Raw genomic sequence first — 26,322 nt, 5'->3', positions numbered from 1 at the left:
AATCCCTCTTGCTGTTCTGGCTTCTGCAATAGCTGCGCAGCCTGCATTCGCTCCATAAGACGCACACACATTTCCCTTTACCTTTTAGGAGGGAAAAAGTGAGTCTTATAGAGCAAAAAATACTGTATGCTGTCAACAGGTCAAGGGGGCCACAGGTCACCCCATCCCCAGGCCGCTAAGCAGCAAGGGCTTTTACAGTTGCTGTTTATTTAAGGACTTGCTTAATTATGCAGCAACTGTAGCCATAGGAAGCAAGAGAATTACTTTCAGGTACGTAAACAGGCAAAATGCTCAACACAAAAGTACAGCAGGTTTGGTGGAGGAAGAGATCTCTGTCCCTCCGCTACCAGCCCCCTCTTGGGGTTTAACTTACAAAAGCTGGCCTTGTAAATGGTGCCTGACCCTGCCTGCGTTGCAATGTTAAGGAGTCAGGCTCAGTAAGGACTCTTCAGGTCAGATATAAATAAAACAGTTGTAAGGTAGTTCAGTTCTTGGCCTTGTCTTGTTCCAAGGAGAAGAGGCTCAGGAAGCTGGGCTAGCAAAGGAGCTGGAGATCCCACTAGACCAACAGATCAATACTTCTCTGATCCCACTGGGTAGACTCTGAATGTACTTAAATCAGCAAGAAGGGAAAAGACTGGAGCAAGGATCTGGGGTTCTCTATAGAAGAGTAGGGTCCACTGGACCCTGCATCCGCAACCAGGCTCTTCCTTTTGTCCTAAAAACACAATCACTGCTTACGTGAAAAAGAACAGAAACCCACTATTCATCGTTCTTGCCCAGTGGAGCACCCAAGTTGCAGAATCCGTCACAGCTATGAGCAGGAGAGATGTGCTGCAGCTGCAGCTGGTTATCTTTATTTAAAGTGCAGCGGTCTGGACCCTGCGGAAGAGATATAGGGCAGGCTAAGTAGTTGCAGGTGCAGGACTGCAGAATCAGCAGCCTAAATGCCTTGGCCTTCCTCTGCAGGGAACAAAAGTTCCTCTGGTTTCTAGGTCTGGTGAATGCAAAGAAAAGCCCAGGGACAGATGTGCAACATCAGCTGAAACCTCATGTATCCAAAAAAGTTTTTTTTTAAAAAACCACCTCAAGTAAAACTCCCTGCACAACATTCGCTTCCTTTCATAGCGGCATTTTGATCACCCCTTTGGCTTGCATCCAACTCGCCAGTTCCTACAACTGCCCCAGTGAACCGCCTTGGAAGCAGAATTATACAATATAAGCAAAAGTGCAGCCCTTCAGTTTATTCCAGGCAGACTGTTGGAGTAAGATACTAGCTGTGTGGCGCCTCACAGCCTACTTGCCATATTAAACAGACATGGGGCCTTCGCTTGACTCCTAATTCAAGCCCAATCTGTTTCATGGACTCTCCTTCACACAGCTCCAAGCTCTCATCCCCACCAGTTCCACATTCAGTCACACGATCCTCCTGTTTGCAAGAGTTCTGGGTCCAAGCTCCACAATTAGGCCACCCCCCACCCTAGGAAGCCAAATACCTTCTGTCTGCCTTCCTGTGCACCCCACATTCTAGAACTCCTCCCCACTCCTGAGTTCTGTTCCTTTGTTGTTGCTGCGGCAACACAGGGACAGGAAACTACAGGAAGCCCAGCGGGGCCACAAGAGTGACCCACAATCGTGAGGGACGCAGCATGGAAGAACACCGGCCAGGACCACCACAACGGGGGATCCATGCGTTCTGGGTTCTGGGTCGTAACAGGTAGGCAGCACAGTCTCGGCCAACGCTCATATATGGTTCACAGTAGTTGCTAAGAACTGGGAGTGGCTCATTTTGTCCAACAAGCGACAGGGACTTACTGCATGTCTGTCTTACCTGTCACGTCCTCCCCCTCTTAACTACTACAAGGCAACTAACCTGGAATATTTGGAACTATCTGGCAATGGTGCAGAAAGGCCCTGCTCTCTGCCTTGCCTTAGTTGGTTGGAGCTTCAGGGAAGCTGTTGCTGCTATCTTGGCCCATAGCTCTTCACCTTTTTGTGGATGCACATTCCCCACATTAAGGGACCGGGACATTCAAAGTGTTCCAAGGAAGCAGCACTTCACATTCCAGCCACAAAATCTAGCATGACTCAATGGAGGAGGAGACAAAGTTCCTGATTAAACAAGCACACCAGCTCCACTCAAAGCCAGACATCAAGTCTGCAAGTTTCTCCAAGACGTTCCACCCATCTAGCTGAATGTTCTGCCTGCTAAGCGTTTGACGCAGGGTTGGGCAAGAGCCTATTAGGAACGGGTTATTGACCTTATAGGACAGCCTTGGGAACTAAAGGGTGAAGGCAACATTGCATAGCTGATTTGTTCCCCTGCTCATAAAGAGACAGGCTGCCTTCTTACAGAGGCCGGTTTAGCCAGCCAAGGTTGATGCTGCTGCCAAAGCAAATGAAGTGCTTCCCACCGGCCACTTGCCAAAGCCAGGGTCAGTGAAGCAGCAGCACAGGGCCCATGGTAGAAATGAGCCCATTCACATGGATGGGAAGCTAAACTCCCAGAGCCACTTTTTGAAAAGAAACTACGGACTCTTCTGCTGGACACTTCCTGCCCTTGCCTGCAACAAACAGCATCCGAGATTCAATTGGGATTTAAGTCCAGCGAGAGCAGTTCCCATCTCTGCCCCTGACCTCTAGGAGTTCTTCCAGCTGGGATGCACAAGTGGGCCTCAGTGGAACAGCCTGCCCAATACTTCTTCCTTGCCTGCCCTGCTCTCTAACCCTGCCAAAGCCTTTTGGATGAACTAATGCCAGCTAGAGTCACTCCTTACGTACTGAGCAAAGATAGCCAGTAGAGAGAGGTTTGGAGGCAGGGAGGTTCCCCCCTTCTCAAGAGAAAAGGCCGGAAGTGTCAAAGGAAATTAAAAAGTGAGATAGAAAGGTATTATTGATAAAATAATAATAACCACCACCAAACCAGGAAAAGAAAGGGAAGAGTATTACAGGGGCTGCCATAGGAAGTGAATGTAAAAGGACCAGAGAGGATGGATGAAAGAAACAGGCAAGGTTGTTTTCTTAGGAAGCAAAAGCAGAAGCTTCAGGAGATGGCTAAAAATTACTTCAAGAGGCACATAGAAAGGGGGAAATAGCAAAGACTACGCTTCTCTAATTAGAGCCCTGGGGTGAGCAAATTCTGCCTAAAATGTGGAAGCTGCATCGCAAAACTCCCAGAGCAAATGCCTGTGCTTGGCTTGAGAAAAGGTTAATTATGAAACTCCTTGCCACAAGGAAACCACTATGGCAAATAATCTATAGCTAATTCAATGGATTAGATAACAGCATGATGCTGGTCGTTGCTAATTTATGCCCAAATCTGCCTCCACCTGCCTCCATTTTGTGACCGGCTGTGCCCTGCACCACCAGTTTGTGACTGACAATCCCAGTAATCTTTAGCCATCTCAGGCAGGTCTGCATGGAAAGTTTGAGAACCCTTGCTCTAGAAAATGCACAGAAGCGGATGGCTTGAATCCACCTCTTTCCTTGTCCGGACGGGAATTGGCAAAAACACACTCGGTTCCATAGATAGAGCTGTGGCACCTGGTAACTGGGTTATTTTGAGCATGTTGTCGGTTGTTCCTTTTGTTTTCAGTATTATCAGGAGAGCCAGCTGTAACTTATTGATTCCACCTATACATCTCTTCCCTGTACTACTGTTTTCAGCCTCATCTCCTCTGCTAGTAACAAAGGCATCCTACAAATATCTTCTACAATCTTTTTTTTTTAACCCAGCAAGCTCCTAGTCCTCATGTTTTCAGGGATACAACAGTGTAGAACTGTGGACAGTTTCAACTGCAGGGCTTGGTCAGATAACCATTTCCTGTTCTGAATCCTGAAGGCAAAATTTGAGTCACTCGGACATAAATATTAGGGTGCCCAGGGACACAGTAGTGTGGTTACTTGGGAGTGAATCTACCTGGGTTGACAGGAGGGGGCAAGCTGGCATTTCCTCTCCAACTCCAGCAGCACTTATTTCACGAACGATCCTGGCCCTGCTCCCCCACAAATCAAAACTAGGAGAGATGCCATTTTCCTCCAATAATATTTATTTACACGATTTCTTCCCATAACGTAGGAAAGGCAGGTTCCCCTCACCGCCCCCCTCCCCCGGCACTGCCTCCATTGCCCCCTCCTTGTCCCCCCGCGTCAGGTGCTCCAGACATCATGAGGAACAGGACAATGGGGATGATGTACATCCACTGTGGGAGAAAGAGAAAGAGGTTCCAGCTGAAAAGAGGCTTTCCCTCCTGTGCAATGCACCCGCTCCTGCCCTGAATTCTCCTCCTGGGCAATGGCACCACCCTCAAGGTCTGACCCACCCCAATCAGCCACTTTGCCTCCGGAAGAGGGTTCACTTGAAAACCAAAACGCCATTCCATGTTATGTATCCCTCCCTCCCCAACGGCACGCAGACACGGCCCCTTTTTCCAAATCCCAATCACAAGATTCCCGCCACCAGGGATTAAACATGGTTAAGTTTCCGTGACAGCCAGCGGAAAGGGGGTTGTGCCCATGAAGAAGGAAGGACCTTCCACCAGAAAAGGGAATTTTGATTCTGCCATGCTTTGGTGGGGTGCAGGGGAGCGAGAGCCTGGCAGGACGAAACGGAAAAGGACACAGAGGAAGGGCTAGACTCCCGTCTCCATAAAATGAGCCTTGCTTTCTTTTCACAAAGAGTTAGCTATCCAACCGGGGGCAGAGAAGGCGAGTTTCTTGACTCAAGCAGGGCAAGTAGTAGGAAAATGAAATCAAAACAAAACGTGGCAACAAGCTTTCGAAGGCTTTGGCTGTTCTTGGAATGTACTGTACCAGGGACTAGAAAATGGAACACCAGCCCACTGAGTCAATCGATCCACAGGTGATGAATGGGGGAAGATGCATCTATCTACCTTAAGCACCCTCCACCTTGATAGACAGCAGTGGGGTGGGAAACCCAGGGCCCTCCTGGTGTTACTCCTATAACATCCTACAACTCCCATCACCCCAGACCATGCTGCCTGGGGCTGACAGGGGTTGGAGTCCTTCACCTGGAGGGCTAAAGCTTTCTCATCTGTGATACAGAGGTTGTGAGACAGAAAGAGGCTTACAGGAAAGGCTTTTTGTGTGTGTGGGGGTGTCCTTTCAGGGAGATATTGGCAGGGGTGTGGGAGGGAGGGAGAAAGGGGAGCACCGAAAAGTATTGAAGGTGTGCAGGAGGAAGATGTAAGCAAGATGAGCTGAGTGTGGCTTTACTTTTGCTCAGGGCTGTCGTCCTGGCTCCCGAGGGGCCGTTGCAGAGCTGGTTGCTAGGAGAAGCACTGCCCCGCCCAGAATTAAATGCCACTGCAGGGATTGGGGAGAACAGATATCAGAGTAGGGAGCAGGGGTCGCCCTCCACCCTCACCCAAGAGCAGTGCTTTGGCCAGATTCAGAGTCAAGCCAGCAGTCGGACTCCTGAACTTATTCTGTATTTTTGTATGGAGGGGAGAGGAAGAGAAGGGAGGAGATGGGCAGCTGCTCTTCCCCACCCCCACTTACATATTTGGCAAAGAAAGATTTCTGCTCCTGCGGATTCTTGGCTTTCTGAGCCTGCTCTTGTTCCATGCGTTCAATAAACGCTGCCGTCTCAGGGCTGGGGAAGAAAGCAAAAGGCTGTCAGTGGCAAAAAAGAAGAAGTCAAAGCCAGAAAAGAGAGAGAGAGAGAGAGAGAGAGAGAGAGAGAGAGGTGCAAATCCTCATGCTGCTGCTAAAAATAAATGGATTTTTATTACAACATGTGATATGACCAACACATTTCAATACAGTGGTACCTTGGTTTACAATCATATTCCGTTCCGGAGGTCCAGTTGTAAACCAAAACAGGTTGTAACCCAAGGCACGCTTTCACCAATGGGGCCTCAAAAAAAATATGGGTTGTAATCCAAAAAGTCCCATGGACTACAAGAAGATCAAACCTCTCCATTCTTAAGGAAATCAGCCATGAGTGCTCACTGGAAGGACACATCCTGAAGCTGAGGCTCCAATACTTTGGCCACCTCATGAGAAGAGAAGACTCCCTGGAAAAGACCCTGATGTTGGGAAAGATGGAGGACACAAGGAGAAGGGGACAACAGAGGACGAGATGGTTGGACAGTGTTCTCGAAGCTACCAGCATGAATTTGACCAAACTGCAGGAGGCAGTGGAAGACAGGAGTGCCTGGCGTGCTCTGGTCCATGAGGTCATGAAGAGTTGGACACGACTAAACAACAACAATCCAAAATGGTTGCAAACCAAGGTACCACTGTACAGTTTTCTCCATGGACCAAGTAATAATATTAATAATACACAAAGCAATGTTCTGCAGTCCCTCCCCTCATTTATACAAGACATCTAAGCAAGTGTTCATCACCACATCTTGTGGCAGTGAGTTCCATTCATTCGTTACCTACTTCGCTGCCTACCAGAACCCCTGCTGCCAGCCCTGCCTAACTGCACACAGAGACTCACACAGCTGCTGGTATGGGCTGCTGGAGGAGGACGGTGGTATTGAAGAGCTCCAGGTCCACATCTTCCACCTCAGCCCCATGGCAGGAACTGGGCATGGTGACAATGGAGAGACCAATGATGTTGCCAGCGACATCCGTGTGAACAGTCAGCCTGTCTGACAGATGAGACTCCACCATGGAGCACTGCAAGGAAGGGGAAGACAGACAGAAGTTGTTGACCATCTTACCCTTTGCTCCAACGCAAACAAGCAATGGGACGCAAGCTGGCATTCCTCAGCTCAGCTAAAAAAACCACCGGTGGTGAGTAAATGGAGCCCACAACAGGCAATGCTCTGTCCAGAGACAGACTCATTTTGAACTTGGCCACTGTCTTCCTACATTTTGCCAGTTTCTTAAGATTAGAGGATAATGATGATCAAACCCCAAGTACATGTAGGAGTTGGGTTCTTGGTAGCTGTGCCAACAAGGAAGGAGTTCCTTTCTTCTGGAGCTGAATCAGCCCCCTGGCGTCTTTAGGAAGCACCATAGACAAGTTTCTAACTTAGGAACCAAGCCAATTTTTCCCCACATTTCTGGCTCTCCCTCTCTCAAACTCCCCAAAAAGATACATGTACCCTCAACCACTTCCAAAGCTCTCATGTGCCTAGGCTAGATACTTATTTAGCAAGTTTTTAGACTGCTCTTCCTTTAAAACAATTCCAAGGCAGGATGCAGTGTAAAATGTAAACACGTAATACACAATGAAAACCAAGTACAGAAAACCTGTAAAACAATAAGCTCACCTTCACATACAATAATTCAATGGGGCAAAGAGGGGCAGGCTATGCAACTCCACATCCAGTGTGGCCAAAGGCCTGAGCAAAAATGTTTTCTTGCCTGGCACTGAAAGCCCATCAGGGTTTGTGCCAGTGCAATCTGTGAAGGGAAGGGACTCCACAACTGAGTGTCAATATTGAGAATGCCCTCTCAAATGTTGCCTGCAGTGCTGCTAAGAAGTCACCTCTACCCGACTGTAAAGTCCAGGCAGGTGTATATGGGAGCAAGAAACCCACCCGTTTGTGGGTGTTCTGGCAAAGAGGTGATGTCGCTCCAAGATGCTGGGCAGAATTCAGCTTCTCCATCTGCACTCCCCACATGCAGAAAAATAGGACCCCTGCCCAGGGTTCCCCATGAATGGCACTCACCGCTCGGATGAAAGAGGTGACGTATTCAACTCCAGCCTCCTCCATGCTGCCTAGGGGCCGCCGTGGGATCCGCACACGGTACATCCCACCCTCTGTTGCCACTTCCTGGGGTTTGTGGAGAAGAGACGCATAAGTAGAAAGGAGGCACAAGGCGCCCAACTCCCCCAAACCCCACCCCAGCTAAAGGAACCATATCAAGGCTGCACAATCAAAACTCAATGGTACTGGAATACATTTGATTAGTTTTGCATGGCTTATTTTGCTTTCAGATAGTAATTTGGAGCCTTTAAAAACATACAGAAGGAAATAATGGGAAGGTGAAGTATTTACAAACTTCTATCAGGATAGGCAGAAATTTGCTTTTTTTTAAAAAAAAAAAAGGCCCTTGGGATGCTACAGTTCTTTCAGAGGCAGTCACCATAAAAAAATGTAGCATAAACACCAACAACTGGGAAACACTGGCCTGTGAGCGCTCCAATTGGAAAACAGCCTTTACCAAGGTGTCATGGGCTTTGAAGATGCTCGAACTCAGGATGAAAGGGAGAAACACGCTAAGATGAAGGGATGCTTGGCAAACCCTCACCGTGATCAACTCCCGCCCAGAAACCTATGTCCCCATTGTGGAAGGATGTGTGGATCCAGAATTGGCCTCCACAGTCACTTACGGGCTCACTGTTAAAACTGTGTTTATGGAAGACAATCTTACTTAGCTACGAGCGATCGTCAAAGAAGAAGACACACTATCCTGCTGGTAGCTGGCAGGTGCATGGCACACAACACACACCCCAAGTGCAGCATCACCAAAGTCCCCCTTCCATCCATGACTCACCCTCACTAGAAGAAAGTTGCCCTCTTTCAAAGTGCCCCTTAGCTAACTCAGACTGCTTCTCCTGGTGAAGGCAAGGCTTCTCCTCTTCCACCCACACTCACCCTGAGTTTGTTGCGCTCTTCCTCAGACAACTGCTTCTGGCTTAGTGAGAGGCTGGAGTCGGGGCCCACACTCCACAAGAGGGTGCCCCGCTTTTTGAACCGGATGCTGTCATCTGAAAGAGAAAGAAAATCCCACAGGGCCCTGGATCACGGTCAAACTCCAGTAGGACGAATCCCATGCCTCTTTCTATATATACCTCCTGACCAGCAAGGCCCAAATCTGGAGATCCCAAGAGTCTTAGTTCCAACTTGACCTCCCATCAGAAATCCACTGGTGCGACACATCTTTGTCCCTTTTCTCACCAGCATGTCAGAGGTGGAATGCAAACAACAATCAAGCCAAGCCCATCTAGACCCCAGTGTAGCACAAAAAGAGAACAGGTGCGCGCAGAAGAGTTACATAGGCAGGGACTGTTGAAGACTGAAACAAGAAATTGCTTGGTGGATTTTAAAATACGTATTTTTAAGGAACTTCTATTTTTGGAAGACAAACGTAGTCAAAAATTCTTGGGCGAAAGTAGGCACGTGAATGTGCTGGACAGCTGCAGACGGACTCTTCTTTAATCCTTCCTCAATGCAGCAGTTGCTCCAACTGAGGGTAGGGGTGCTTCACTTCACCTTTCCCAGGAACTGGGAACAGAATAGAGGGGATAGGGCTTCCCATGCTCTCAGCTAGCCTGGGAAACTTACAGTGCTTTTGAGTGACAGTACTGCTGGGGGAAATGGAATGGACGAGGGCCAGGGTTTTGCAAGAGTGCATGGAAGAGGAAAGTTATGACTTATGCTTTCATGGACTAGAGCCCACATTCTGGAGAAGGCCTTCTCAAGCCTCACTCGTCATACCCAAAGCAAAATCCATCTACAAAGTAATCTCTTCCTCTTCTGCTTCACATACAACATTAAGGGTGACTTACACCCCACATCGCCTGTGGCAGGAGATAAAATCCAAGCTTGTATCTGGGAGGGGCACAACAGCAGCAGTAGCAGCAGCAGCAGCAATGTGGGGTGCTTCATTTTTTAATGGACCCCCCCCCCCCGTTTCATAAGTTCATTAGTAATAGTGAACTGATGCCAACTGCAAATGCATCAGGCAAGCCTGGCAGTTTCAAAACTGTTAGCTATGCTTACAAGTAAAATAAGCATACTAAATCAAAACACTTTCTGGGATATCAGATTTTCCCCCAAAGTAAACTGAAAATTCCCTGATGCATATTACCACATGCAAATTAGGGGAAATCTCCCGAAAACCCACATTAATGAACAACATGCACCCTTCCTGAACCCAGTAGGGCCATCAGACCAGGAATCTCATAATAATTCTGCAATGCCAAGCACCCATTATCACAAAATATCCATGGTGAGTCGCATGCATACAACTGCACACAAATGAAAAGATCCCCGCATGTATACATTTATGAACACATGGAATGAACTCCCTCAGGTTGTTGTAGACTGTCCTTCATCAGAGGTTTTTAAGCAGAGGCTGGATAGCCATCTGTCATGGATGCTTTAGTTGAGATTCCTGCATTGCAGGGGGTTGGGCTAGATGACCCTTCGGATCCCGTCCAACTCTACAATTCTATGATTATACAATACAGACATTCAGCTGAGCGTGTGCAGGTTGTGGATGAGCCTGATGCCATGAACCTTCACCCACCCTGGGTATGTTGCCTAATCAGGCTTCACAAACCCTTGGGTCCATTCCTACCCCATCAACTCACCCAACTCAAATGAATGCTCCAGCTGCAGGTTCAGTCCACAGGCCTCAGTGTCACGGGCCTCACCAGGCTGGAAGGAACAAAGGTAGATCAGAGACTGATTCCGATATTCTTTCGGCTTCTGTCCCCATCCTCTGCTGTGCCCCCGTTCTTTCCCATATCCCACATGTCTAACTATTTAACAAGCCTTGGGAACAAAATAAAAAAATTCCTTCCAGTAGCACCTTAAAGACCAACTAAGTTAGTTCTTGGTATGAGCTTTCGTGTGCATGCACACTTCTTCAGATATTGCTTGGGAACAGACTCTCACAGATTTGGTGGCATACACTGATTACAAAATACTGATATTTTCATTCAGGGTGAAAACAATGGGCAATGCCAGAAAATGTAGATTTATGACATGTAAATACAACTAAATATTATAGTAGCTAAAAGACTAACTGATTCATTGTGACAACCCTTTTTAGACTAGAGCTCACTTCAGATGCATAAAATGCCACTTGAGACGTTATACTGTGTATGCAACAGGTTTTCCACCCATTTAAATGACTTGCAAGAAGTATGACACAGACTTTATTAGGTAACAGTTGTGCTAAGTGCAAAGAAAAACACCTCTCTAGCCCCACAGCAGCCAGTTCAAGTCACTGGAAATTCACCTGTCCCAACTTGGTGATGCCAACCACACCCTGTGGAACTTATGCTGGAGCAGTTGCCTCATTTCTAAGCAGGAACTCATTACGTCTGAAGAGGAGAAAGTGGACAAGAGAGGCTGTTTTCCCTCTCTTATAACACTCGAATCAGACACCCAAGTTTCTCAAGCCTTCTGAGGAAGCTGAATGCTAGGACTTTCAGGACGGGCAAAACAATGTACTTCCTCAGAAAGAAGAAAGCTAAAAGCTCTGGAACTCACTGCCACAAGACACTGCGACAGTCACAACCTGGAACAGATCCAAACGTGGGGCGGGGCTAGACAAATTCCTGGAAGTTAAAGCTACTAGTCACTGTGGCTCTATGCTACCTCCAGAACCTGTCTGTATATACACTATACATTGTAAAGCACCCCATGCTTTACAATGGGAACTGTTGCTTAAGGGTGCTGGGTGGCGCTGTGGTCTAAACCACAGAGCCTAGGACTTGCCGATCAGAAGGTCGGCGGTTCGAATCCCCCGACGGGGTGAGCTCCCGTTGCTCAGTCCCTGCTCCTGCCAACCTAGCAGTTCAAAAGCATGTCAAAGTGCAAGTAGATAAATAGGTACCACTCCGGCGGGAAGGTAAACGGCATTTCCACGCGCTGCTCTGGTTCGCAAGAAGCGGCTTAGTCATGCTGGCCACATGACCCGGAAGCTGTACGCCAGCTCCCTCGGCCAATAAAGCGAGATGAGCGCCGCAACCCCAGAGTTGGTCACGACTGGACCTAATGAGCAGGAGTCCCTTTACCTTTACCTAAGAAAACTACAGTTCCCAGGATTCTTTGGGGTGCGTGGAGGGGAAACGTGATTAAATGTACGTGGTGCGTACGCTCTGAGAAGGCCGCGGCCCCCGTGTCCTGCCTATGGGGCTTCTCAGGGGCCCCTGGCCGGCCGCCGTACGAAGCCAAACGCAGGACTAAGCAAGCGTCTCCTCTGACCCGGCAGACGCTCTTGAATACTAATCAGCCGGTCTCCCGGCAGCCAATCCCCGCTCGGCCCTCATTGCATATTAATTACCCACCCCTCAGGAGACTCACTCTGAGGCCCGACTCCCCCCGGCAGCTCCCGGCTCCGGCGGCCCGGGCGAGGAACGGCGACGACAGCAGGAGGAGGAGGGCGAGGAAAACCGGGAGGGAGCGGCTGGAAGGCCTTCCAGCGGCCCCCACGGCGGCCATTGCTCCCTTTTTTTCCCTGTCACGTGACGGAGCGGGCCGCAAGGCACTATGGGAGGAGGAGCAGGCGTGGGTTAACCGAGGCGTCTCGGCGAGGCGAAAAGAGCCAATCGGAGGCCGCCGAAGGTTTGGCTCGCGCGCGCGTGCGCACGGGCTGGACCTCCTCCCCTGATTGTTACCCGGTTTAAAAAAAAGGCGGGAAGCTTGCTGGGTGGACGGAGAGCAGGTGGCGGCGGAGGGGAACCAGTCGCCTCCCAATAAATGTGCACTAGTTAGGCTGCGATCCTATTGACTTGAACCCAGTGCTGGATTTACGTATAAGCTAAACATGCTATAGCTTAGGGCCCCACTCTCTTGGGGCGGCCCCCCCCAAAAAAATTAAGAAAAAAATAGATTTACATTTCCAAAATATAAGCTAAAAAACTAAATAAAATAAAACCTACGTACAGCAACAGTGTTTTGTGTTGTGTTGGCTCCTCTAATGTAAGTCATGGGCCCTGCCTGCTATCCTGCTCCCTAAAATACCACTGGTTTGCTCATTTCTAGATACAGTATAGGGCAGGGGTCTGCAACCTTTAAGACAAAAAGATCCACTTGGACCCGTTTCCGAAGGGGGGAAAAAGGGAGCCGCAAAACTAACGCACGCACCGCCCCCATGCGATGTCACAGCCTGTACAGCGCCCGCCACAGTGGGGAGTGTCGGGGCACACAATGCGCCTCCTCCCCTCGCTAGTATCCGCCCCGGAGCCGCGGCAAAGGTGTAAAAGAGCCACATGCGGCTCCGGAGCCGCAGGTTGCAGACCCCTGGTATAGGGTACCTACATTCTGCACGTGCAAATGGCTTTACATACCTATTAGGTCCATCAGTTACCATATAGCATATATTCAACACACAAAAACAGCGACAATTTGTTGTTGACAAAGGACAGCTGGACATATAAAGGGCCCCATTACCTTCAGTAGCTTAGGGCCTCGTCAAACCTAAATCCGGCCCTGCTTGAGGCAAATTCCTTTTTGGGGGGAGAAGAAAGAACAAATGGAGGTTTTGTGCATCAACACGCTGCCTCCGCTACTGCCTTGCAGAACCATGAGCTCTTTATTACCCTCCTCTGATTTATTTATTTATTTATTTATTTTTGCCCAACATTAGCCACTGATGATTGGGGAGCAGTCTGCGGTTTCCCTGATGGCTGGTCAAGCAGATAAAAATCGAGACAGAAGGGGCTACTGTCTGTATTTCTGTTGCTTCTGTCCTCTCTCCATATGAATTTGGGCACTGGCTGCATTTTTAGGGGTTTCAGAATCAGCTTTTCCACAATTTCCTCCTTCATTGACGTATTTAAAGCAGAGGTTGGGTGGCTGTCAAATGCTCTCCAAAATTTCTCTCATTAATATAGGGATGTCCTATTCTATAATAATAATCATTTTATTATTTATACCCCGCCATCTGATCGGGTTGCCCCAGCCACTCTGGGCATCTACCAACATATATAAAAACATTAAGAAAATCAAGAAACTTCATTGTACAGGGCTGCCTTCAGATGTCTTCCAAAGGTTGTATACAGTGGTACCTCGGTTTACATACACTTCAGGTTACATACGCTTGAGGTTACAGGCTCCGCTAACCCAGAAATAGTACCTCGGGTTAAGAACTTTGCTTCAGGATGAGAACAGAAATCGTGCTCCGGTGGCGTGGCGGCAGTGGGAGGCCCCATTAGCTAAAGTGGTGCTTCAGGTTAAGAACAGTTTCAGGTTAAGTACGGACCTCTGGAACGAATTAAGTACTTAACCCGAGGTACCACTGTAGTTACTTATCTCCTTGCCTCGGAGATCACCTAACGCTGTACCCTCCAACATTTCTCCGGTGAAAATAGGGTTGTCCTAAGGGAGATTCCAGGATCAAATCAGAATCTGTGGCGGCTTCTGTAAATCCGGGACTGTCCCTGGAAAATAGGGACACTTGTATATGTTTTAAAGGGATGCCAAATCATATAAAAAGTGTCTGGATCTTCTAGTCCTTGTCTAAATCTTAATCCCCCCCCCCCATTATAGCTATATTCCATAGTAGGTGGTACCAAACGTCCAGTGTAAGATTGAGGCTGTTTTCCATTGACTTGCAATTACTATACAGTATGTGCTGCCAAAGTCCCCAGGGTGAAACTACCACCACTCCTGCCAAGGGAGCTGAGGCAGTTGCACCCTGGTGCCTCACAGGGCTGGAGCAGATGCAGCTTGTTCCTCCCTCCACTTCTCAACATACTGTATCATCATATTGTGATGTTTGGCTGGTGTTACATTGCAATGGTGAAAAGCTGACATTGTTGTTTCCCAATTGTCTTTTGTGACCAGAACAGGATTTCTTCCCCCTGCCTTTTTTCCCTTTTCTATAATTTTTATTAATTTTTCTGTTTCACGTTTTAGAATATTCATTGAAACAACCTTAAAATATCAAAGACTTCCCTTCTTCTCTTTCCATTGTTCATTTTGCACAGCATAAATCCCTGCATATTTTACATAAACTAAGCCATTCAGTGTTCCATTATTGCATCCATCAAAACTCATTTACACTGTTGAATTTATCTTAATGCTGCTAACGTTTTCACAGCTGTACACAATTATTTCCCATCTATTCAATAAACATTTCCCAGTCTTCTTTAAACGTATGTTCTTGTTCTCTTATTCTATATGTTAGGTCCGCAAGCTGCGCATATTTTGTCAGCTTAAGTTGCTATTCTTCTTCAGTTGGGACCTTGTTCATTTTCCATTTGGGGGCTAACAAAACACGGGCCGCAGTATTAACCTTTATTGACACCTGGGAATTTCCATCTGAATTATCCCCAACAAAAAGGACTCTGGTTTCTGTTTTGTTTTTTTGGAAAAGTACTTTTAAACATTTTAAACATTAAAACAAAACACCAGAATAGGATTTCTTGGCACTTTCAGACTTTCCCCATGTCCTCCTTCTTCTCCAAACAGGTTCTAGGCTGCAGTAGCCCGGACCGCTTTTGTGCCCACTGGATGTCCCAAGTTTTGGAATGGGAGACCTGCAGAGGTGCCTAGCTACCGGGGAATATGGCTTGCTGAAGGATTGTCCCCTGTTTGAAAGCAATTTCATGCAGGTGAGTTCGGTACTTGACTCGCAGCGGAGGCTGCCCCATTAGAGCAAACTGCCCCAAGCAACCCAGGTCTGCCATCAGCCTAATACACCTGCCTGCCTTCATACTTAACAGCCAATGCAGTGCAAAGCGAATTAGTTGGTTCCGCCCAGTGTTGGGTTTCCTATTTTCCACCCCACCAAACACCACTGATATAACCCTGGCAAGCCCACTTGACTAAAACAAGCTTATTCAGATGTGTTGCAGTTGGTTCATCAACTGATTCACCTTACATAAATATGTGTAGGATTGCAATACAGCCTGGGTGATGGCACTTTTCCTCTCCACAACATATTTTATGATCTTCTGGATTATAATGATTCTAAGTACATAAAATTCATAAATACATCATGTGGTTTTTAAAAAAGTTACTCTGAGAATAAGATGGCGAAAAGAAGGTATGTAATAATTATAATATGCAGCAGTAATAGATAATTTGAGGAAACCACGGAAGGGTGGAAGGGAAGTTGATTACCAAGGGAAAGAATATTTGAAAATGTTTGACTATTTGTCTTATATTTTTGGAGCTCATACCATCGCACACCCCATAGTCTCCTTTGACTGGACTTAACTGTCCAGGGGTCCTTTACCTTATTTTTGGAAAATTTAGAATTATTTTTTTTTTAAGCATCTGCATCACCCAGGAGATTGCAGCTGCAGAGGTAAGAAAAGAAGATCCATTCTGTTGTCTGGAGAGGTCACTTCCTAGTTCGCACAGAAAAATGTTGCACCCCCCAACAATTTTGCGCCCAGGGCAACCGTCCCTATGTTCCCCCCTCCCCATACACATTACACCACTGGGTTTCCTCGCCTGTGTTTTAGCTGGTACTAAGTGCTTGGGGAATTCCCTGAAGTTTGGGAGGACCAGATGTCTCTTTTCCTTGCTTTTAATAGTCCTCATATGAATGCCGCCCCAAGATGTTCTTTAGCGACAGTCGCTGTGAAGGCATGAGAAAGGGACTCTCTCTCTTCCCAGGTTACCAAGACAGGAGACATAGCCAACAGGGTGACTGTGGGCATTGCTGCCACCAGCCCAAGCCTGGAGCTGCCAGATCTCATGTTGCTGGCCCGACCCGGCTCATGCTTAACAGGGCAGTACCAGTGCGAGTGTCCCAATCCTGAAGCATCGCCAGGCCCCGACGATGAGCTGCAGCTCTTTGGGTAAGTCCCTTTCTCAGCACTTACCACGCAGTCCTGGAGCATCCCTACAACTCAGAGGTAAGTCCCAAAGGTTCCAGTGGGTCTTGCTTTTAAGGCAGTGTGTTCTGTTTTCAAGGCTGTGTTCCCAGGGTAGCCGCCTTAAATCATGGTGAAGGAGGCGTAGAGAAGGTCTGGAATCTCAAGGCTGCATGGAAGTTCTGCTTCCAGATTATGGAATCCTACCCGTTTACCATAGACCAGGAATGGGGAACCTGTGGCCTGCCAGATGACTCCCAGCATAACCTAGTCGCAGCTCAGGACTTCAGTACTTATGGATGCCTCTCCCCAGGCCCTGTGCTTGTCGTCCAAGGCCCTTCTTTGTTCCCCACTCTCTCTGAGAGGCTCAGAGGGTGGCCTTTTTTGTGGTGGCTCCCCATCTGTGGAATGCTGTCCTCTGAGAGGCTCACCTGGCAAGATCATTACAGTCATACCTCATGTTACGTCCGCTTCATGCTACGTTCTTTCAGGTTACCTCCTGCGGCAACCGGAAAGGGTTACTTCTGGGTTTCACCACTCGCGCATGCACAGAAGCGCAAAATGACGTTGCGCGCATGCGCAGAAGTGGCGAATTGCAACCCACACATGCGCAGATGCGCGGCTGCAGGTTGCGCTCTTTTCATCTTGCAAACGGGCCTCCAGAATGGATCCTGTTCGCAACCAGAGGTACCACTGTGCATGTCTTTAGGCGCCAGGCGAAAACATTCCTCTTTACCCAGGCCTTTGGCCATTAAATAATCTATGGCCTGCTAAATGTGGGGCAGGGGGCTGTTATTATTATAATAGTAGTAAATGTTAATAGGAGTAGGAGTAGTAGTAGTAATAATAATAATAATAATAATAATAATAATAATTTTATATGCCACCCATCTGATTGTGTTGGCCCAGCCACTCTAGGCAGCTCCCAACCAAAAAGAGTAAAAATAATAGCAATAGCCGAAAAGAAAGGATATTAAAAATAAATAATAGTTTTTAAAAGTAAAAATAAAATAAAATCATTTTTTGTTAGTATGCTGTCTATTATTAAGGTCTGTATTATGTTGTTATTATTGTGCTCCATAAAATATGTTCTTAATGTGGTACACTGCCCTGGGATCTTTTAATAAAGGACAGTATATAAATCGAATAAATAACTAACTAAAATAAATAGTACTTGGCTGTGCTGCCTGGGGCTGGTGGGAGTTTTAGTCCAACCACATTTGGAGGACCACAAGTTCCCTGTCACTGCTTTAGATGGACAGATCCTGGTTTCAGTGATGCGTCTGGACCCTCTGCACATGCTCAGAGTAATTCTCCAGCCTTTTCTCTGAGTTTATTCAGGGGGAAAAAACCCAGGCAGATGCTTTAGAAACAGATTCTGGATACAACCAACATATTCAAATTAACCTGTTTCAGTAAAAAGAACGGTGGTGCTTGCTTTAAAGATTGAACAGTTACTGTGGCAAAAGCTTCCATGGACTATGAACTAAGTGGAAGAACATGAGTCGTGGGGAGTGTGTGAATTCAACAGACCTTAGTTTGTTTTTGTTACGGTAGTTAATATCGTTTTGTGGATTACGAGTGCTGTAATGCTTTGTGAATTTCACAATTTCTTGTGGTTGTGCTATTTAGCCTTTGGGGGGGGGGTCGTGTTTTCTTAAGAACGTATTATAGAAGGTGGTTGTTTTACTGATGGTTTGCAATTGTTCCACTGATGGTTTGCTAATTATTTTATACAATTCATGTTGCGATCGTAATCTTCCATTATGTCATTTGTTGTTTGTAACAACAAATGCTTTGTTAACTCGCGCGGGTGAAAAGTGGAAACATAATAAATAGATAGTAGAAACATAATAAATGAAATGAAGTTAACTGGGCCAGAGGGAACCTTATTGGCTACCCAGACATAGAATCTAAAAAACCCCGCAGACCGGAGGTTCCTCACGACTGAGGTAGATGGATCAATGGTACGTAGCAGTTTCAGAGGACTTGGGGTACAGGTGACAAAGCAAGATGACATTTCTGGGCCTTCTCAGAAGGCCCTATGGATAAAGACAGTCTCTTAACAATTTTCATCTGCTTGACTAGCTTGTATTTTCTCCAAATCCTGCCTTAGCCTTGCTATCTTTGGACATAGACCTAAGCTCCACCCTGCACCACAGAGAACTACAATCATACCTTGGAAGTCAAATGGAATCCACTCCGGAAGTTCGTTTGACCTCCAAAACGTTTGGAAACCAAACGGGCAGCCAATCGGAAGTTGTGGAAGCTTCCAAAAATAGTTTGCAAACCAGAACAGTCATTTCCAGGTTTGCAGCGTTCAGGAGCCCAAATGTTCGGGAACTAAGTTGTTCAAAAACCAAGGCATGACTGTACTAGGCTTCTTACTGACCACAGCACCCTAAGCGATAGCTAAGCAATGGAAGATCCAGGCTGAAATACCCTTGAATATACAGGAGAATAATATCTGGGATACAGCAATGCCCAAGCTCTTCCACCAAGGCCTTTGGCCAGGGCACAGCCTGACTCCCTCCTTTAACAATCTTCACAGAACTTTAGCCTAATGGTTGCCATCAATTTGATTTGAATTAATTTTATAATGAAATGATTTTAGAATGTTGTACTATTTTATTGTTGTTAGCCGCCCTGAGCCCAGCTTCGGCTGGGGAGGGCGGGATATAAATAAAATTTATTATTATTATTATTATTAAGTGTCTCACCAGACACAGGAGGGCAGTTAAAGGCATCACGAATAGAGACACCATCCAAGACACAGGGGGCCTTTCCTTAACTACGTTAATGACCCAAATCAAGACCTTGTTATACCAACCGCTCAGTACTCTCAGTGGAGAGGTTACGTTTGAATGTTGAATGTGTAAGTGTATGTCTAAAGACAATGGATACAACAAGCACCCTTAGATGTACTGCTAGGTAAGGGTTTAATGGCTATTGTGTTTAAAAACAAATAAAAATTGTTAACCAAAAAAGACTAGGGTAAGCCTAAGCAGTGGCGTAGCGTGGGGGGTGCAGGGGGGGTCGGCCGCACCGGCCGCAACATCGAGGGGGGCGCGCTCGCACTCGCAGCTCTCTGCCCCTACCTGGCTCACTCACTCTCTCTCACTGCAGTGCTGGCTGTGCGAATCCGATCCAAGCCGCTGGGTCGCCGCCCACTGTGGAGGGGGTGGGTGCCAGGTGTGCGGTGCGGAGAGAGAGCGAGGGACTATCTGGGGGAGGGACAGTGCAGCGGCCGCCCAGCGCAGCGCTGAGCGCGGGAGAGAACCACACCAGACCAGCCCAGGCAGCAGCGAGAAGAAGCTGGCAGCGGCGGCAGGTTAGGGGTTAGGGGGCGCAAATTACTTGCCTTGCCCCGGGTTAGGGGGCGCAAATTACTTGCCTTGCCCCGGGTGCTGACAACCCACGCTACGCCGCTGAGCCTAAGCAACTTGAGGGTTTTCAGGCTGATCCCCACCAGCACTTTGAGTTGAGACTACAGTGCAGCGGGGAGCACCCAGGTGGAATGACAACCAATGACAACAGCCTGATTTCCAGAGCTGCTGCACTGATGTGAGAGTGGCCCTTTTGTGCCATAGGAGGGTTTGGGTAGCAGGTGTCTCACCCTACCTTCTCCTGTAGGGACGTGGGTGGCGCTGTGGTCTAAACCACTGAGCCTCTTGGGCTTGCCGATTGGAAGGTCGCGGTTTGAATCTGCACAACGAGGTGAGCTCCTGTTGCTCTGTCCCAGCTCTTGCCAACTTAGCAGTTCAAAAGCACACCAGTGCAAGTAGATAAATAGGTACCACTGTGGCAGGAAGGTAAATGACATTTCTGTGTACTCTGGCACTTGTCACGGTCCTCCATGCACCAGAAGCGGTTTAGTCCTGCTGGCCACATGACCCAGAAAGCTGTCTGTGGACGAACACCGGCTCCCTCAGCCTGAAAGCGAGATGAGCGACGCAACCCCATAGTCGCCTTTGACTGGACTTAACTGTCCAGGGGTCCTTTGCTTTTACCCTTTACTACCTTCTCCTGATGAGCACACTTCTTTCTCCTCCACCAGGCTTCTGCCCTTGAAGTTTGTCCGGATCTACATCCACGACGAGACGCGATACCAGCTCAAAATCCGCCTGGCCAACGGCCGCACCTTTTACCTGCAACTTCTGGCACACCCCCTCAAACAAGAGCATGTCTTTGGGCAGTGGGTACGGCTGCTCTACCGCTTGCGTTTCCACCAATCTGACGCTCCAGTCGCTTACGAGCAAGTGAACCAGCAGAGCCGGAGGCCCAGCAGACAATAGTAGGTGAGTCTTGGCTCGCTTCCCAAAGAAGCCAACGGATCCCTGGGTCCCGATTCACCAGGTGCACCAAAGAACGAGGAAGCATCCAGATTTATGGGGATGATGGTACATCAGGGGAGAGAGCAGAGGAGAGCAGTGGCTGCTCCTTTGGGCAGAAGGTGGCATGTGTGCAGAAAGTCCACCACCAGCAACAAGCCTGGGAGTGCATACCCTCCGACATTTCTCTGAAAGCATCCTATTTATTTAATAATAATAATAATAATAATAATAATAATAATACCCCACTTATCTGACTGGGTTGCCCCAGCCACTCTGGACAGCTTCCAACATATATAAAATATAATAAAACACTAAACATTAAAAAAAAACTTTCCTATACAGGACTGCCTTCAGATGTCTTCTAAAGGTTGGATAGTTAATTATCTCCTTAGCTTGGAGGGTCGCATAGCTCCACACCCTCCAACATTTCTCCAATAAAAATAGGGATGACCTACGGAAAAGCAGGACATTCCAGGATCAAATCAAAAACTGGGACGGTTTCTGTAAATCTGGGGTTGTCCCTGGAAAATGGGGGCACTTGGAGGGTCTGGGAGTGGCTATGTTCACATCTGCACCTGGCATCAGTGCGGGTGGCGCTGTGGGCTAAAGCCTCAACGCCTAGGGCTTGCCGATCGAAAGGTCGGCGGTTCGAATCCCCGCGGCGGGGTGCGCTCCCGCTGTTCGGTCCCAGCGCCTGCCCACCTAGCAGTTCGAAAGCACCCCCGGGGGCAAGTAGATAAATAGGTACCGCTTACCAGCGGGAAGGTAAACGGCGTTCCGTGTGCGGCTCTGGCTCGCCAGAGCAGCGATGTCACGCTGGCCACGTGACCCGGAAGTGTCCCCGGACAGCGCTGGCCCCCGGCCAATAAATGTGAGATGGGCGCACAAACCCCACAGTCTGTCAAGACTGGCCCGTTCGGGCAGGGGTACCTTTACCTTTACCTTATACCACTTCCCCCAAGGAATCCTGGGAACTGTTGTTTGTTAAGGATGCTGAGAGTACAGTGGTACCTCGGGGTAAGTATTTAATTCATTCCAGAGGTCCGTTCTTAACCTGAAACTGTTCTTAACCTGAAGCACCACTTTAGCTAATGGGGCCTCCTGCTGCTGCTGCGCCACCGGAGCACGATTTCTGTTCTCATTCTGAAGCAAAGTTCTTAACCTGAGGTACTATTTCTGGGTTAGCGGAGTCTGTAACCTGAAGCATATGTAACCCAAGGTACCACTGTACCGTAATTAGAAGACCCTTCACAGTTACAATTCCCAGCACCACACTGGGAACCAGTTGTGACCACTCTGGAAAACCAGTTGATGAAGCTTCCAAGTTCTGAGGCCCAGCAAACCATAGGCTTTGGCCAGGCAGTCAACAAAGGACCGCTAGGCCTAAGAGTATTATAGTTTCTGGGGAATTTGACTTCTCAAGTGCACTTTAGGATGTTCTCTATCGTTCGTCTGCCTCCCACATCTGTCTCCCCCCCCCCCTCTGTTTTCCTTTGTGCTTTGTATCAGGAGGAAAAGAAAGTGTGTTCTCCAGGTGAGGAAGAAGACAATGACTCTTGGGGAAACCAAGGATTTCTTTTATCTGTCCCCCGAAACTAATACAGAGGAACGTCCCCCTCCCTGGCAGGCTGCCTGGCCCCGGACACCGTTCCTCCTCACGTGAAGTCGTCGCAACGCGCCCAAGGAGGAGACCGCACCCCCGTTTCGTCCCCCCTCACACACACAATAAAACCAGTGAACACAAATGCTGTCTACTCGGCTGATCTTTGGCCGTTCCATCCCCTCAGACCAGCCTCAAAACTCAATCATGGATCCCTTTCTTCAGCTGTGGCCTGCCAAATAATTTCAGTCACTGCTCCCCTTTCCAAAACAACTCCCTGAAAACCAGAGGGACAAGCGACACACACAGGTTATCCCATCAAGGTCACTTTATTGACACAACAACGGACCAGACAGGCACACGGACAGATACAGGGGCGCGTTAGCTGCTCTGTGGTAGCTTCCTTCTATCCAAGCATGATATGTGTAGCTTCTTCAGTGGGGTGAGGAGGTGAACACGCCTCAATCCACTTCCTCACTTAGCATCTGCACGAGGTGGGAAGGGACACTGTGGAGAAAAGAAGGGGGGTGATCGTAAGCTGTGTGGAAAGAGCAGAGCAGGAATTAGCATCGCTGGCTAGTGGGTAGGGCGAGGCAAACAGATTCATCCAGGTAAGCACACCAAGCATCCCTCCTCCATTTTGTAAGCACGGCTTCTGTGCACGGTTCCTGCACATTCAGTCTTGCTTCGGACCACGAGGCTCTGTTCCTGCCAACCAGGTCCAACACGAAACATACACAGCTCTCTCTCCCTCTCCACCCCGGCCCAAATTCTAGTCACCCAGCAACTCCATCCCAGACTGCCACAGCCCCCATCACCAGGCTGCTTTCTCCACCCTCCAAATTGCAGTCGTTTCCAGATTTACAAAGGGATTCCGTTTTCGGCCTTGAAATCCAAATAACTGCTTGTTCCTCTTCACCCAGCATGGTGTGTTCCGTGTTACTCACCTCTTCCAGGTGTTGGCAGTTGTGGCAATAAGATTACTGCGGCGCTGTGGGTGGGGGGGGGGGAGAAGAGAGGAGAGGAACAGAGTATCAAGCGTTTTGGCAGACACATTTTTACTCTCTGCGAATGAGAAGGGATTGTGTTTTCCACTTCCACCAATCCCACTCGCCTATGCATGCATGCGGGAAATAAGTACGGAGTCCTCCTTTCTGCACTTCTAAGTAAACATCTTCCTGCAGAGGCTATTGAACTTCAACTCCCATCAGCCAACAGGCATGGATGATGGGAGCTAAAGCCCAGGAACATGTGAAGGAACACATATCCCTCACCCTAAAGGTACAAGTGAAATTGTCAGGTTTAAACCTGGCAGTCTATATAACAACTGCAACTTCTACCCATTTTAGGGGTGTGGGGTGAGCTTATGGAATGGCTGAGAGAAAGCTTCCCTTCACAAATCAGGATTCTTGAACATTGCTGTTCAAGTTTCAGTTTCCGAAACAGATCCTGGGACTAAAGCTCTCCCATCCTCTCCTCTGTGCTGCACCGTCCCTAGGCTGGGTATGTCGTTATTTTTAAAACAACGGCAGCAAAAGGGAATCTGAGCAATGGCAACCCATTTCCCTTTCATGCTGCAGTCACCTTTGACCTCCAGCTTGCAGTCCACTATGGCCTCCCCCAGTTCATTGACGGCCTTGCAGGAGTAAGTGGCGCTGTCAAAAGGACTCGGTTTGCGGATGTTGAGGGTCAGCACTCCCTGGTTGTTTTTCTGCAGGAACTTTGGGTCCCCGCTGATGTCCATTTTGTTCTTCATCCAGATTATTTTGGGCTGGGAACAGACAAAGGGCGAGAAGAGATTAAAAGGAATCCAGATGAAAGGAATCCTGATCATCACACACGCCGTTCTAAACCACGTTGTCATGTATCAAATTGTACCGCCTCAGACGCTCAAAGGTGAAACGGTTGCAACCAAAATTGCGTGCAAAAAATCCCCAACCTATCAGTTTTAACCATTAGCATTGAAAAGGATTTCAACCTTTTATCCCTGAAAATGAAGGTTTGTCACCCATGTGCTTTAAAAAACAAACAACCCCAAGTGTGCCGGATTCCAGGTGTCTTTCCAGCACTCAGTATCTAAAAAGAGTTCATATTTCAGCTTGACAATGCATCCTATCTGTAGTAAATCCAGGCTAGACCAACCTCTGCTTAGAAACCGCCAAGGAAGGAGAGTCCACAACCATTTCCACCATCAAACAGCTCTTACTGTCAGAAAGTTCTTCCTGATGTTTAGTGGGAATCTCCTTTCTTGTATCCTGAAGCCATTGGGTTTGAGTCCTAGCCTCCAAAGCAGGAGAAAACAAGCTTGCTGCATCTTCTACGTGACCGCCCTTAAGATATTTGAAGATGGCTATCATATCTCCTCTTTTCCAGGCTAAACATACCCAACTTCCTCAACCGTTCCTCATAAGGCTTGGTTTCCAGACCTTTGATCATCTTGGTTGCCCTCCTCTGCACACATTCCACCATGTCTATATCCTGAAATTGTAGTGCCCAGAACTGGACATAGTATTCCAGATGCAGTCTGCCCAATGTTTTATTGAGCATTGTGATTCATTTGCAGGGTGGTTATAGGACATTAAGCGCTCATTCTGATTTGCTCACATGCCTTCCTATTAAACATTCATTCCTTTCACGCCTTTCAGTGCATTTCTGCATTGCTTTTCCAAACTGCAAAAAAACTGGGTTTTTTTAAAGTGGATTTGTTGCTCCAGGGCAGCACTTTAATCCGCTTTAACTGTGCAAACCTCAAAGTTCCTGTATGTGCTAGATTTCCTCCCACAAATTACTGACTGACACGCTGGAGGAACTCTTGGAGAAAATCAATTAAAACATGCCAGCAGAAGGGGGGGGGTGCTAGCAGTTGAGAGAAGGCTTAATCACCTCCCTCACAACACACTAATTATCACTGGTGGTACCTTGTCACCCTCCTATGTGGAACAAAAAAAATGAATGGCTGGAGGCAGGGTGGGGGGGGGAAGCACAGGCATGTTTACTTTAATTAAATTAGCAGCATCTTCAAAATCATATTCACAGTATCTGACAATTATTGAGGCGTTGGTGTGTGTTGCTATTAAGAAAAATCCACCGTTTTAATACTGGTTATAATTTACTGAATCTAAGGTTGTTTTCTCTTATTTGTAGCAACGTGTGTTTTTTTTAAAAGCCCAACATTTTGGAAGTACCATCCTTAGTCCACTGTTCACTTTCCCCACTTTCTTCATGCTTTCCCCTCCTCCAGTTATCTCACATCCCTCTCAGCGCCACATTCCTAGTTTTTTGATAGCAGCCACTCCAAACAACTCGACATCATCCCTTTCCACCTCCTCACTCAGCACTTACTTTAGGAAATCCTCTCACAGCACAGTTCAAGGCAGTGGTATACCCAGCCACGACTGTCCGGTCTACCAGTGGCGTCATGAAGACAGGGGCATGGCTGAAGTCGTGTTCCTTGTAGTTTAGCTGTTTACAGATTATTCCTGAAAGGGAAGGGGGTGGGGAGGGAAACAGCAAATCCATCAGCGGATCTTAGGGATGCAAGGCCTACTATACGCACAGACCTGGGAGTAAATCATAGAACTGGAGAGTTGGAAGGGATCCCAAAAATCATCTGGGAATCTCAACTGAAGCATCCATGACAGACGGCCATCCAGCCTCTGCTAAAAGGAAAGCCTCTCGAGGGAGACTGTCGAACAGCTCTTAATGTCCCGTTGAAGCTTTCTGTAAACTGCTTTGAGGATTTTTACAATCAAGCAGTGTGTATGAAATAAAACAAACTCAACGGGGTTTACTTCTCAGGCAGACATGCATAGGATTGCATTGCCAGCTAATTTCTAGTCTGCGTCATTCTCACGTGTGTTGGCTTTCGTGTTTTTGGGTACTAAACTGCCAATGGC

At 47.8% G+C, this 26,322-nt stretch overlaps 3 protein-coding genes across 7 annotated transcripts in view; 1 reads left to right on the top strand and 2 right to left on the bottom strand.

The window, feature by feature from the left end:
- Positions 1-1,557: 1,557 nt before the first annotated feature.
- On the top strand, positions 1,558-22,571 carry GARIN5A (golgi associated RAB2 interactor 5A). 2 transcript variants are annotated; one of them, XM_082194565.1, is made up of 5 exons: positions 1,558-1,717; positions 15,138-15,280; positions 16,293-16,477; positions 20,550-20,790; positions 22,336-22,571. In XM_082194565.1, exons 2-4 carry the CDS (start codon positions 15,197-15,199, stop codon positions 20,785-20,787), a joined length of 507 nt encoding a protein of 168 aa, XP_082050691.1. In that variant the 5' UTR covers positions 1,558-1,717; positions 15,138-15,196; the 3' UTR covers positions 20,788-20,790; positions 22,336-22,571. The 2 variants fall into 2 exon arrangements, with proteins under 2 accessions (XP_082050691.1, XP_082050692.1); XM_082194566.1 differs by lacking the exon at positions 1,558-1,717 and adding an exon at positions 12,266-12,287.
- EMC10 (ER membrane protein complex subunit 10) lies at positions 4,077-12,213 on the bottom strand. Of its 2 annotated transcripts, XM_082194528.1 has the most exons (8): positions 12,027-12,213; positions 10,304-10,370; positions 8,583-8,695; positions 7,653-7,757; positions 6,470-6,651; positions 5,521-5,614; positions 5,236-5,325; positions 4,079-4,202 (listed from the first exon to the last, which is right to left on the bottom strand). In XM_082194528.1, the coding sequence occupies exons 1-7, from the start codon at positions 12,162-12,164 to the stop codon at positions 5,242-5,244; spliced, it is 783 nt and encodes a 260-aa protein (XP_082050654.1). In that variant the 5' UTR covers positions 12,165-12,213; the 3' UTR covers positions 4,079-4,202; positions 5,236-5,241. The 2 variants fall into 2 exon arrangements, with proteins under 2 accessions (XP_082050653.1, XP_082050654.1); XM_082194527.1 differs by lacking the exon at positions 5,236-5,325 and having other exon boundaries at positions 4,077-4,202.
- Positions 22,572-22,736: 165 nt separating the features above from the next.
- Positions 22,737-26,322, bottom strand: part of MYBPC2 (myosin binding protein C2) — a 64,830-nt gene continuing 61,244 nt past the window's right edge. For all 3 annotated transcript variants that reach the window (XM_082194292.1, XM_082194293.1, XM_082194294.1), the window contains exons 27-30: positions 25,769-25,905; positions 24,011-24,197; positions 23,374-23,417; positions 22,737-22,964 (exon numbers count right to left, since the gene is read on the bottom strand). In XM_082194292.1, the coding sequence (XP_082050418.1) occupies positions 23,407-23,417; positions 24,011-24,197; positions 25,769-25,905 (335 nt within the window). In that variant the 3' untranslated portion in view covers positions 22,737-22,964; positions 23,374-23,406. The remainder of the gene's footprint in view (positions 22,965-23,373; positions 23,418-24,010; positions 24,198-25,768; positions 25,906-26,322) is intronic.

The sequence above is a fragment of the Podarcis vaucheri genome (assembly GCF_965113315.1).
Source record: "Podarcis vaucheri genome assembly, chromosome: 13".
Classification (NCBI taxonomy): Eukaryota; Metazoa; Chordata; class Lepidosauria; order Squamata; family Lacertidae; genus Podarcis; species Podarcis vaucheri.
This window is presented reverse-complemented; position numbering and strand designations above follow the sequence as displayed.